The sequence below is a fragment of the Wasmannia auropunctata genome, unplaced genomic scaffold (genome assembly GCF_000956235.1).
Source record: "Wasmannia auropunctata unplaced genomic scaffold, wasmannia.A_1.0 LD336045.1, whole genome shotgun sequence".
NCBI lineage: Eukaryota > Metazoa > Arthropoda > Insecta > Hymenoptera > Formicidae > Wasmannia > Wasmannia auropunctata.
The window spans coordinates 27,997-42,352 of record NW_012026845.1 but is presented as its reverse complement, the minus strand read 5'-3'; the positions used below and the strand labels follow the sequence as shown (position 1 = coordinate 42,352).

At 29.7% G+C, this 14,356-nt stretch overlaps 2 protein-coding genes across 5 annotated transcripts in view; both read right to left on the bottom strand.

Annotated features, from left to right (window-relative positions):
- Positions 1-6,917, bottom strand: part of LOC105451757 (glutamate receptor ionotropic, kainate 2-like) — a 16,418-nt gene extending 9,501 nt beyond the window's left edge. For 3 of the 4 annotated variants that reach the window (XM_011692414.1, XM_011692415.1, XM_011692417.1), the window contains exons 1-7: positions 6,157-6,357; positions 4,986-5,067; positions 4,725-4,883; positions 4,194-4,375; positions 3,630-3,787; positions 3,209-3,350; positions 788-1,096 (exon numbers count right to left, since the gene is read on the bottom strand). In XM_011692414.1, coding sequence (XP_011690716.1) covers positions 788-1,096; positions 3,209-3,350; positions 3,630-3,787; positions 4,194-4,375; positions 4,725-4,883; positions 4,986-5,067; positions 6,157-6,159 — 1,035 coding nt within the window. In that variant the 5' untranslated portion in view covers positions 6,160-6,357. Of the gene's footprint in view, positions 1-787; positions 1,097-3,208; positions 3,351-3,629; positions 3,788-4,193; positions 4,376-4,724; positions 4,884-4,985; positions 5,068-6,156; positions 6,358-6,409 lie in introns of those variants that run through there. The other variant, XM_011692416.1, reaches the window with a different exon arrangement.
- A 200-nt stretch (positions 6,918-7,117) lies between these two features.
- LOC105451756 (glutamate receptor ionotropic, kainate 2-like) lies at positions 7,118-14,098 on the bottom strand. Its single transcript, XM_011692412.1, has 6 exons — positions 13,903-14,098; positions 10,893-11,035; positions 9,821-9,903; positions 8,331-8,446; positions 8,093-8,242; positions 7,118-7,469 (listed from the first exon to the last, which is right to left on the bottom strand). The coding sequence occupies exons 1-6, from the start codon at positions 14,086-14,088 to the stop codon at positions 7,296-7,298; spliced, it is 852 nt and encodes a 283-aa protein (XP_011690714.1). The 5' UTR covers positions 14,089-14,098; the 3' UTR covers positions 7,118-7,295.
- Positions 14,099-14,356: the final 258 nt, after the last annotated feature.

Genomic DNA, 14,356 nt, shown 5'->3' with positions numbered 1-14,356 from the left:
TTGGTTAGATTTGGCCATAAAATTCGAAAATTCTCAGGAAAAAAGCAACAGAAGCATTTCTGTGCTCTAGTTCTGAATAAATAATAACATTCTGCACAATCCTTATTACTCAAACTATATGAGAAGAGCATATTCGTCAAAATCAGTCCTTTAACTTTTTGCTACTATTGTACGTATTAAACATCCTTAAAACATTTAGAAATGTAGCGCATATATAAGAATTAAATCAAATCATATGTATGCACAATTATTTCTAAGTTTCAATGTAGAAATATTAAAACATGAAATATTACTTATTCAGCATGGTAAAATTTTAAAAGAAGAATCAAATAGTAAATATTTAATTGATTTAATAATTAAAATACAAATATTATATCTAAGAATACTACAAATATTAAAAATTGTGATTTTATGTTTGTATATAAGTATTGCAATAATTATAACATGTTTAATTTCAAATTAGATTTGTCTAATTTTTGATAAACATTATTTAGAAATTTTACTCTGACAAAATTGTTGCGGCACGGCAAATCATCTATTAGCGCAATTATTACAAAATTTTTGTTATATCATGATGCCCTTATTGGGTTGTCACAATGTTTTCACAATATTCCTATCGGGGAATTATTCATGATCATTAAAACTGTACTTTAGTAATCTAAAAATTATAGTATTCTAGATTCTAAATAAATTCTAAACTAACATATGCGTATAGGTATGTATCCTTCGACCGTTATGGAAAATGTTAGTATATATTTAAGTACTAATAAATGATAATGGCACATACGTTTCGTATGTAGTTACTTAAACTGAAGCCGTGCCCCCAAATTTCCGTGCGGTTGCAAGACAATTTTTTGACGTCTCCGTATTTTTTGACGCTGTCGCGAAATCGCGTGTAACCGCTCGCAAAGAGTTGTACTGCATCATAAGCGAGCGCCGCTTCTACCCTTAAGTGAGAACCGTCTGCCAAGTTCCAATTCAATGATCTTGAGTTGAGAGTACGTCGAACAATTGAGCTTTCGGGGTCGATTAAACGTATGCCTGTTAAATTCACTCCAGAGTATTGATAGGGTTCTAAATCCAAAGTCTGCAGGTCCTAATAAAATCGAACGCGCACTACGTATATTACTGCCAATAGATGTGTTCACGAATCAGATAAAATACACACTGTTTGTACACACTGTTAACGTATTTATTATTTTGAGTACAACATAATAAACATGTCTTGAGTATTACGAGATACATAAGATTTTTTTGTTATAAAGAAGGACGTTAAAGAAGGGCCGTATTTTGTGTAAGTAAAAACAATAGTGTTCTTTATAGATTTGGATCTCCTGAATACAATAGAACTATTAAAAAGTTCGTAGCGCTTGGGAAACACCTTGAAAATTGAGCATAAACACAGCGTATTGAGTAAAAACGTTGTGTTTATGCTCAATAATTTTCAAGGTGTTTCTCAAGCGTTACGAATTTTTTAATAGTTTTATTGTATTCAGGAAATCAAAATTTATAAAAAAACACTATTGTTTTTAACAATATATATATATATATATATATGTATATATTACAACCGTATAAGTGTTGTAAACATGTAAACATAACTAATAAGATCCCTAAGGAAGGCCATTGCACGGTCATAGCAGAATCTTGGTGCTTCTAATATTATATTTCTATGTGATTTTACATACGTATTTTACACTGTAAAATGTTTGGAAAATTCCGTGAAATTTAAGCTATTGAAGTAACTTAATTTTACAAAATTAGGTTGCTGAAAATGAAATTTAGTAACATTTAAAGCAAATTTACTAAATTTCTCTTAAAATTCTGATACTGTATTGTAGAATTATAAACGGTTTTTTAAAATTATTAAATGGTAACAGAAATTCTGATACTGTACCGAAAAATTATAAACGGTTTCTTAAAATAACTAAATGGTAACGGCAATTTAAGATATCGTAACTGGAAAAAGTTGCTCAATGTACTCTGCGCAGCTTTTGTCTAGTGCACTACTCGGCGGCTTGTGGAAACGACGTTCTTCCGCATCAAACTCACGGACGGAGAAAGGTGAAAGCAAAGAATAGTGATGATAGAAAGGATAGTGATAATAAAAAGAATAGTGATGATTTTAATAAATAATGCTGCTTATATTATTTATCTTGTTAATATATATAAATAATAAAATAATACGAGCGAAGTATGTTTACACAAATAACTAACTGCATATAGATTATATGCAGTATTCTCAATGCATTAAAAGAGATAAAAAAATTTTTTTATCGGTTTATTAATTTTAACATATATATATGGTTAATAATTACCTTGGCATATAAATAATAAGATAATGTGAGTTAAGTGTTTATGCAAACAATTGCGTACATACATATGTTATATAATAATACTCAATACGTATATCAAATGTATAGTCAAAAAGTATGTACACTCAAATATAACTTTTTATAACTATAATTATAAAATATTTTTGACTATACATTTGATATATTGAGCATACCATATAACACTTGTCACATATGTATGCAGTTGTTTGCATAAACATACCTCCCTTACATTATCTTACTATTTATGTGTCAAGATAATTATAATCTGTATATATATTAAAATTAATAAACCGATAAAAAATTTTATAATTTTTTAAATTTTCAGTTACGGTTACTGCAAATTACTAAACTAAATAACGGAATTTTCAGAGACGTGTGACTAAAGCTTTATGCAGTTACTGCTTCCAAAATTTTTATTCCCGTTTATAAATTTCAGAAACAGTAACTGCATAAAGCTTTAGTTACACGTATCTGAAAATTTCCATAGAAATTTCTAACAGGGTATAAGCTTCAACGAAGTGTGTGCCGTTACTTCTGGATGTTCTGGATTCAAGTTTTTGATTGAAACAGAACCGTATTATTACGTTATTAAATCGATAATCAATTTAATAAGTACTGATGCTCACATTTACATCTAATAAATCCTCCCTCCCCCATGACGTCAAATAAATGCTAACTTGCATCTATACAATCCACTCTCACCGAATCTGTTAGAAATTTCTATTGTTTTTACTTCACCTTTTTGGAACAAAATCGGCTCTTTTTTAACATATATCCTTCTTTGAAACTGTATTTTTGAAATATTTGATTTATTCTGCGACAATTGCGCTAATTAAGCAAAATGTTAGAGATTATGAAAGAATTTATCTTACCAGCGAAGCAATAATCACTCTATAGTTCTCTGATATTATTCCGACTTGTAGTGCCTGTTTGAGAACAGTCGCAAGAATATCGTACGAACAGTCAATTATGATATTTTTACATCCAGACATTCTCACTTCCTTCATGGCTTGCCTACAAGTAAATCGTCCCATTAATTTTTCTATAGCTCGATTAGCGTCTTCAGAAAAAATCTCAGCAATAGCGACATGTGTGGCTATGCGAGTGACGCTCGCGCCTCGTATCCAGACAGTCGTATCGTAAATCATCACGATGTTTTCTGGCGTTTACGGCGGGTCTAAATAATGGCACAGGTGCATAATAACTTTGTTTGACAAACGTCGCTCGCACATGCACGCGCGCTGCAGGCTCGTACTGAGGAACGGCCTATTTATATGGTTCGCGCACGCATACCTAAAATTTGGTCCACTACCTAAATGGAACACCATCGCGGAAATGGTGTTCATGTTTGACAACTTGAGCAGTCTGTTGATGCGTATCAGGCCATCCACGTTGTCATAAAGTATTGCGTATTCTTTCCATTTGTATTCTATTATTAAGTCTTGGAAAACCTAAGTAATTTTGTATATTAATTTTGATGTGAATATAATCAATAGCAATAATCGCATTGAAATTTATTGAATATAAAAAAATTATAATTTTCTTTGCTTTCAATCTCTTGATTAAATTATGTTTGGCTGACGAATTCAGTTAACAAATATATAGTGAACAATGCTTGCAAATGATGAAATGCGAAAAAAATTTAGAGTAATATTTATCTGAACATATTATTAGGACAATACTTGAAAATTTCTTATAAGCAATGCAATTTTTTATTTTGATTTAAACACTTTAATCTAATTTTGTATTTTAATAAAAAGATTCTAGCCAAAAATGTAATTGCTTTACTCAGATTGAATTTATAGATTGATGGCAGTTTGTTTATAAATTGCTAAGTTTATAAATAAGAATAAGTACCATGGAGAGCGCGTCGGGATGCGGATATAGGTTTATTACATTGCCACGTTTTGGTTCGGAATCCCATCTGGCAGCAATATGAGGTATGTCCAGGATATCGCACATACTTTGAATGTGGCTCGCTGTCGTTTTGTCTTGAGGACCGAATAATCCGGTCACTCCGTTATTTACCAACTCGCATGCTACCCAGAAATACATCATGCGATCTCATAAAATGCTTCACATGTATTAGTAATCGAGCATTTAATCACGAGCTATCGCTAACGAAATTTGCAAAAAATTAACTTTCGATTTTACAAACAAATTAGTTAGAATGCAATAAGTTTGGAAAACTTATTGCATTAACACTGTTTGGAAAAAATTTATATGCAATATAAATATAAATAGTAAATAGATTCTGGATGTATGCATATTGCGCAAGCGCGCGACAATAAGCGCGCTCATTAGATTATAAGTATAGGCATAAGGAACATTCTAAAGATAGAAAATATGAAGTTCTGCTCCAATTCGCAAGCACGAAAGAAGAATTACCTATTTTTTCTACTTGGAATGCATTCTTGTTGACTTTTTCTGTTCTGGGTTTTAACAATAAGCCCTTCAGACGGTCGGACCCAGTCATGTTCCTATTTACTGATTTGACTGATATTTCAAATGCTTTCTGAATCATCTCGTCGCCGTCGAACAGACCTCCTGCAATTTCATTTTCATTTAATTTCATTAATACGCTGGATTTTGGTTATTCTGCTTTCACCCGCGTGTGTTATTATTCATGAGAAAACGCGGCGAGCTTACCGATTGGTATCTTCCTCGGAAATCCCAAAATGTTGGACATAAATGCAACAGTGACGTATAGGAGTAGTATTTCTCGGCCATTCTAAAAGAGGATCGTTCTAATAGCAACGCAAAGTAAATTGTACAGAGTGTATACGCAGTACGGAGCTTCTCCTATTTCTTTAAAACATTTCTATAAACATTTAATTACGAGAATTTCTTAGTAAGATTGTGTAAAATTAAGTTTGCTCTTGTTTGTTATTGGCTTTTGCATTAGTGCTATTGCCCCGCTATCCTAGATGATCTAAACATTCAAGCGCACTAATACAGTACATATACACACACACCCAGTGTGGTATATTTAGACACTTCTCGCCTCGCTGTGCCAACGTACTCTGCAACAGCTTCTCTCAATCTATCTGCTGAAAACAACTGTCGAATGGTTCACTGACAGTCTTTGAGAGATTGTCAGTGGTGTAGATTCGTTTTTACTGGATACTAGTGCCATAATTTCGAATATAAAAAATTTAGATAGATAATTTATAATGTGTAATATGTGCATCTCTACTCCAATTAAACGAAACGTTTGAAAGTCGTCATAAGTTGTGTTTAAGATGTATATCAATTTCAAATGTTTACACTAAATACATGAATAAAATACATTTTAATTTTAGTCTAGAAAGCGTAGCCAGTTTTTCGATAGTTTTGTGTTATTGATAAGAATAACGATAAGAATAATGTGCACGAATTTACTAACAGATTTATTACTTTTTTATAATTACCAAAGTCTACAATCTTACAAAATAAAAAATATTTTCACGTATATTAATTGCGTCTCTAAAGAGAAAGTAAATGATGTTTTAATTGTTGTATGGTACTATTTTGCAAACGTAAATCTGCCTTCACAAAACTCACTTTGTAAACATTTTTTGTTTTATTCAAATTTGTACCTTTTTAATAAATTTATTATTCTATTATATTGCATGTGGTGTGTTCAATCTATAAAGGTACACATGATGTATTCAGCGTATTTTTAAATCTCGATCTTGTTAACAAGAAAGCGCTAAGTAGTTATAGATGAATTTGTTCATCATTCGCGCGGCTCGTTGCCAAAATAAAATTCAGGCAGCACATCAATTGCGTTGTTGGGAAAGTATATGTTAAATATTTCCTTCAATACAAGGAAACAAACCATTTTTGGATTATAGAGCAATACTACGTGGTTAATGGCTTCAGAGATTTGCAACAACGTCTCACGCGGTGTATTACAAGCATCCCTCTCCCACGTCTACGTAAAAACCACTTGTGTTACATTTGTCCACTTAGGTTGATTGGTTGGTTAACGGCATGTGAGATCACTCGCGTGATTAATTGTACTTATTGCAGACTTATTGGAAACACTCTGGAAAGGAATAATGGGCAAAGAATTAAACTCGTCGTGTCACCGAATTTGTATACTTCGCGAGCCATCCGGCGCTATCGGAGCCAGTGGTTATACTATCCCATGATTACTAGTTGACTATTTCAACCACATGCGAGAGCTTGAAAAGTAGGTAATGGTACCGTATCCTCTCATATGTTGTGCCCGTATTGTTTTGCGCATGATCGTCGTTATTTATCTCATTTAGAAGGTTCGTTTTATCATTGTTAATTATCATGTGGCAATCATTTACTAAAATTGCCATTTTTAATTATTATTTGAGAATTTTATGCATTTGACAGTTGTAAGAAATATTTATATTTAGAATCTATTATTGGCTTTTGACCGTCATAATTTTTCTAAACCTAGATTTGCACACAAACCAGACGTAAAAATTGCAATACTATCTAGTAGTATTTTTTAGTAATTTTAAATTATTTGATTTAATTTACTCTATTTTATTAATAATTTTTTTTCTTTCCTTATTCTAAATTAGACTAATCCTGGATATTTATTTCATTCGGTGCGCGGTGCTTGATTTGAGTGAGTATGAGAAAATAAAATTACGAAAAAAAGATTAATTTCTCTAGCAATGTTAACTGTTAATGTTATCCCAATTTGTCTATTATTTTAATTAGTAATTAATGTATGGAGGGAATGAAATAATATAACATTTTAAAGTAAATTTGTTGAAAACAAATGTATTATATATTAATATTATAAACTGTATTATATATTATATATACTTATCTATGTTATCATTATTTTATTCAGTACACAAGTGCTCTAAAATGTTTTAGATAAATTTCATGTTTAGTAGTTTAAAGATTCAATTTGATATCCGGAGCCATCATGAACTACAAAGTGGTAAATCTGGACGAGCAAGCCTTTTATCGGGAGTCGTTTCGTCATTATTTGTCGTCAGTTGGTGACGTTCTTATAACTGTTGGTACAAAACCATATGGAGGAGTACATCCCCTTGTGCTGGAGCTTTTGTTAGATCCATTTCTTCTTCGTGCCGGCTTAGAGTTACTACATTTCGCGACAAATTTCAGTTCGTTTATTAATTCCTGCTTGAAAGACACCTGTAAAATAAATAACACATTATATATTTGATAAATAAATATAAATATGTTACATTTTGTGGAAAAAATAAACGATTAAAAGTATTGTTAAATTCTACACGAAAAAAATTTTTTTAAATTTACCCTGCAAATCATGTTAATTGTGAGACAATATAGTATTTAGGCAAATTTTATTGTACATTACAATAAATTTTACTGTAAAATCTTATTGTAGTGTACAGTAAAATTTGTTTCTAAATACAATATTGTCCCACATTTAACATAATTTGCAGGGTAAATTAAAAAAAAATTCTCTTCGTATACAAGAATTTTCTGAGTCGCTAATTATTATCATTTATATCTTTATTTATAACACACACACACACACACACACACACACGCGCGCGTTTAAAAAACGTACATATGCTAAATTTAAAATTATTAAATTTTAATAAAATTATTTATCATCATAATATTGTTATAATGATATAAAATTGAATCGCCGTCTTAATTTTTCAAATTAATTGTGATTATTTCACTATTTTTGTCTTAGAACTGTATTAGTTTTAGAGAATCCGATGGATTTTGATGGAAAGCGGTATGATCGTAATATACTGTGTTGTAAGTAAGAATAGTCCGCTTACATTTTCTCGAATGGATGTTTGGGCAACATCCCAAAGTAATTCTAATATAGTGTATACGCAGGATAAGGCGACGCCTACAGTGAGCACCAAGAATACTCCACCCACGTTACCGAGGCCTAGTGGATCCGCTTGACTGGCTCCAGCGCTTTCCTAAATAGCGATGCGTGACAAGCAGATTAAATAGATACGATGTACACATTTTATAATAACCAAAATTCAAAATTTATCTACCACTCACCCGACATTTGCCTCCACCTCTCTTTTGTGTCCACCATTTTTTCTTTATTTGCGAGATGACGCCGCCTTCAGAAAGTTGCAATACTGCCGAGTTGATATTGTGTAAATACTCCGAGTCTGCAACAGTAATGTATGACACGGAATTTATTTCCTATTTATTTCCTATATGTACAGGAAATAAGTAAGTTACAGAACTAAACGTCCCAATTTATTGGAAAATTATATTGAATTTTACTAGTGAACATAGTTTTGCATCACGGCATAATTTTAGAATCATATAATATTTAAAAAAAAATAACAAAGTGCATTTTTAATCTCATAGATCTGAAGTTGAAACAAATTCAGGTTTATTATTAAATTATTCCATATTTAATTAGATGAGGATTTTTACATTTGGCGTATTCTGAAATAATAAAATAAAATAGCAAAAAAACAACATAGGCTGATGTTTGTAATTTATTCAACATTGTATTAAATAATTAATATCTTATAATGTTAATATGATGCTTAAGATGCACGGTGACATTTTAAGACTATACTTAAAAAGTCTTAAATATAAAAACCAACTAAACATCGACCAATAGTGACATTTGATAGAACAAAATAAACATTATCTTTTGAAATCTCTCGTTATTTAGGTTTCAGTTATTAAGGCGATGCTGGAAAATCGGAAAAATTTGCACGAGATCGATAAAACAGACTCTTCGGTGTTAGTGGTATCTCTAAATGAACTTCTTACAATATCTTTTATCTCACTCAAACACGTGGAATGTCCTTATCTAACTTATTGAAGTGCCATCCGTTGCAAAATCCGACACTTAATGCTAGACACAATATTTGCTGTTTTTACCTTAGCTAAGCGTACAAATTACCATAAATTGCAGTCGTAGGGATTTCTTTTTTCTTAGACTTTCAATCGTAGTTCAAAAGGCTTTGTTTTATTTGTTCATGTAATCCGATTCGAGGGACGTAAGCATTTTGTACATATGAGCTACAGAACTTCTACTTTAATGAAATGTTTACGTCAAATAACAGCTGTACGATCCAAAAAATGTAATTTTTAAATTTTTTTACGTTTTGACTACAAATTCCTTTGTCCCCCCCAATACATTTTATGTCTATTTTAATCCTGTGAAAGGATTTTCAATTCTGTTCAGTTCTGTCATTTCGGAGAAATCTTTACGACTGCAATGTGTCGATAATTTCGACCTTCCAGCATCGCTTTAAGATATTGTATTTTACATTGATAAATTTAATATAATATATGTATTACTGTAAATGTATACAATAAATTATTCTAAAAGTAATCTATTTTTCTAATTTTCTTCAAATTTTGATAATCTTATAATTCGATATTATCGAAGTTAACATGAAGATAATATTTAGAAAAAATGATTTTTTTATGGTTAAAAATTATGAAAATATAAACTATTTTCCATATTCTATTGCTATACAAGTCTATATAGATATTATTTCAATTGATAAACTTACTTTTCTTCATTGCAATTCCGTAACCTTTTTCATCGAGCAGATCTCCTACTTGACTAACTTCGCAAATTCGCTCGACCAAATATCTAGAGTTTAATATATATGTATATATATATGCATTAGGGTGGGTCGAAAGAAATTTTTTTTTAAAATCAATTAGTAAAAAGTTAGAGCTATGGACCTCAATATAGTCTGCGTAAAATTTTATCGAAATCGGTTAATATCTTCAGGTTTCCCCTCGACTTTGAAATTAGTAAGTTTATGCATCTTTTACAAATTTTTGAAGCAACTGTGTGTTTTTTTTACACCAATTGATTTATCTCATTATTCTGTTCCTAAAAATATTAGGTATTATTATCAAGAAATCAATAGTTTACGAGATATTTTATATTGTATCAAAATATGGCATAATAAAGTATAAAATATCTCGTAAAATTGATTTTTTGATAACTTTACCTTAATACTTTTATATGCAGAATAATTAGAGAAATCGTATTATGTAAAAAAAATATTATTCCGTTAAAAAAAATCGATGTGATCTTGATCTGATCTTAACAACGCCATCTAAAATAAAATTAATGATATTTTCTTATGTACCTCCCCGAACTAAACAATTTTTATTTGAAACATTTTTCCATATCTATCATATTTATCGAGAAATCTTAATGTATTATTTAAGAATATATTTCGGATCCGTCATTTTGAAATGTATACTTCTGACCTCGAATTCGTGTTTAACGACCAAAAAAACAACAGTGGTAATATTAAATTGTATTGAAATTAAAATATTTTTTTGAATTTTGACACATCTATGAAGAAATGCATAAACTTACTAACTGCAAGGTCGAAGGGTAACCTGAAGATATTAATCGATTTCGATGAAATTTTATCCAAACCATATTGAGGTCCATATTGAGCTAATTTTTGGGGAGTATTACTAATTAATTAAAAAAAAATTTTTCGGCCTATCTTAATATACATATATATATGTAAAATATATAATAAAATGTATGTACATTTAAAATAGATAAAAGTAATAATTATAAAATAAATATATAAACAGTAAAAATAATACTCGATTGATGCTGATTCCATCAGAAAGGCATAGTCTTCTTCTATGGCCTTCCGTACACCGGCAGTATTATCCAGTACAAGTACATCCTTCTTGTTTGCTTTCATGTACTCGTACATTTCCGTGTACGTTGTGTGATTGCTATCCTTGAAAGTAAAATTCTTTCAAAGAATTTAATTAGAATACAACTCCCACGCTTATGCTCATTTTTCAGTACTATGCACTTATGCATGTTAGTAATTGATTTCCCTATCAAAAACATATGTTTACAAATATTTATTAGGGGAATTGTGTAATTGGAAAATTATTACTTTAAAGTTTTTTTTCTATTATTTTTAATAATAATTTTTAATAGCGACACTTACATAGTTACGTCAATCCTACAAAATGATAAAATTCTCAAATAGAGAACACTGATAATGTTTTAATAATGCTAATAATTGTGAAAAGTTATTGAACGCGACAGTGAAGTAATTGCTTTGTTAATATTATGTTATTGTTATTTATATATATATAATATTGTTATTTATATATATAATTACTAATAGTTATTTAATTAATTGTGTTTTTGCATGCAGAATTAATTACTGCCATATTTATAATAAATGACTATTGTAGGAGAGGGTTGCCGAATGCATAAGTTATTTTTCATTTAATTCTATTTTCTATTTAATTCTATTTTATTCAATTAATTTTATCAATTCTATTTTGTGATGGTATGATTTAGAAAACTTAATAGCTTTTAAAAATATTGATTTAATTTTTATAATAATTGCAAATATGTATATACAGTCGAACCTTGATAAACCTCTACAACTCAAAAACCTATATAAGACGAAAATTTTTATTCCCTTCTGTTCCGCTGCGGAAAATCTCCATAAATCGAAATAAAATCTACCTTAACTCGAATTACTTGTCAGATATTTAGATGTATTATTTTATCTTTGCAACTCGAATTTAAAGTATAGCCAGACCTCTATAAGTCGAAGTTCATCTCTATAAGTCAACTTGTATTGTCGCTGCCTCTATGATTCGAAGTTGTAGCTACGTGTATAACCATATAATAGTTTGGTATTTGTTTTATAATTACATTTATTATATGTAAGTAATAAATAATTTACTGTAAAACATTGAATTTTTTCTTTAAAAGCCATTATAATCGGAAAATTATAAACTCTCGTACAAAGCCTCGAGTCGAATAGCCATAAGTCAAATTTTTATATGTTAACCCTCTTTTATTCGAATTTTGATAAGTCGAAAATTCTATAATTCGAAGATAGAAGATAAAAGAAGAAGAAGAAGAAGAAGATAGATTTACCTCTTCCCTTGAGATTCGAGGTTGACTGTACAATGAACTTGTAAAGTAAGTGCTATAGTAAACCTCTTTTTATGTAAATATAAAAAAATTCTGAATAAAATTATATTATTATCAGCTATATAAATAATACTGGTCGACATGCTAAAAGTTTAGTAAAAGGAGAGCGATTTCCAGTAGATTTTTGGGCTCTGAACGATTCTGTCCTTAGAATTTGCCTATCACATTATATTTTCGAGAAAAATAAGATTAAAGCCTTTAAAAAATACGTTTTTAGCAATTTTTAAAAACCATAGCAGACAAACTTGACGCTAGAAACTTTCAAAAGATTTTAAATGAAAGCTTAATCATTGTACTCGAGCCTAAGTGTCTCCAGTATTATAAAACTATTTACCAGCGCCGTGCAGCCGTGTGTTTGTAGTGCTGTACGCGCGTCACTTAACCGTCACTGCACGGAAGTCGAGAGACTTAACAGCGGAAAAGATTGTATTTTATCCAGTAAATCTGCCATTAATGACTGTGAAAATTATTTTTGAGAGAGCAAGTTACAATAGAGTAATGAAACTAGTATTTTTATAAATAATGTTAACAAATTGCAACTTCTTTAACAGTAGACCGTTTAGCCGCAATATTTATTATGTTGCAATGTTTACGCGAGTGTTAATAAGTCAGAAGATACAGAAGACAGGACTTCCGGCTCTAATGTACAGTGACGGATAGACACGCGCACGTACACCTTAATTACTACAAACACACATTGCTGTACGGTGCAAGGAAATACTTGTAGTTTCGTAATATTGGAGATACTTGGACTTGAGAACAATGTCTAAACTTTCATTTAAGATTTTTTAGAAGTTTCTAGAACATCAAGTTTATCCGCTACGATTTTTCAAAAATTGCCAAAAACATGACCCTTTTTGGATTTCAATCCTTTTAAGAATTTCAATTCTATTTTTCTCACAAATGTGACGTGATACATTTAGAGGATAGTATCGTTTTCAGCGCCCTAAAATCTACGGGAAACCATTCATTTTTCTTCAGAAAACTTTTTGTATGTCGACCAGTGTAATTAATCAAAAATTATATCTGATTTTAGTATTTTTTAAGTGTTAAACACGCACAAAACAAGATGTAAATTTTCATTCATATTGCTCATTTATTTTATATTTTCTGTCTCTAAATATTGATTATATTAAGTAACAATATAAAATATGATAAAGTATGATTTAGATGATCGATATGTATTCAGCAACTCGCTCTGATATATTTTAAATTATTAGTGAAATTTTTTTTAATTAATAATAATAATAATATTTACAAAAAACATAAAACAAGCAACACAGATAAATAAAAGAAGAAATTAGTTATTCAAAGAATTAAATTTTTTTACGTTCCAGGTTATTCTTGTATATATGTATAGTATAAAAATAACAAGCTGAATATATCCTGAAAAATTTGTTGCTACATATGCAATTATTTTTTATTATATACAAAATGGTTATTTTATTTTAATATTAATTATATAAATTTTATAATTTAAGTTAAGTCAGAATCTTGATTTTATTCTGTATATTCGATGCCTTTATGTAAATTTAAATTGTTTCAAATTAAATCATTTCGTTTGTAATAGTAACTTTATATTAATGTTGCAATTTTTTTGTTATAAATGTTATGACAAATTCAGAAAAATGGACTTACTCTGAAGAAATGGAACGTAGATCCTTCATCTTTTGCGCCATATTTTATGGTGCCTTTCTTTTTTGCTAATTCTTCAACATTATCGAACGGCTTTATTACAGTTTCTATAGTTAAGAATGCGGCCAGATTAGCTGTGTAACTAGATACCATAATTAGGCAGAAAAACCACCAGCAACTCGCTATCATTCTTGTAGATATACCTCTGCAAACAATTTAAATTTTAAGATGTAAGACTGTTTTATTAATTTTAAAATTTTTAGTATACTTTTACACTGTTAAATCTATAATGTTAAACTAAACCTTATTTAAATCTCCACTGCTCTTAATAAATAGTTATTTTTTATTAAAACAATGGAGTTAAATAATTTAAAACAGTTCAAATTTTACCCAAATTTGGATTAAATTCTATTGTTTTATTTAAAAGTAACTATATTGAGATCGGAAGAGCACACGT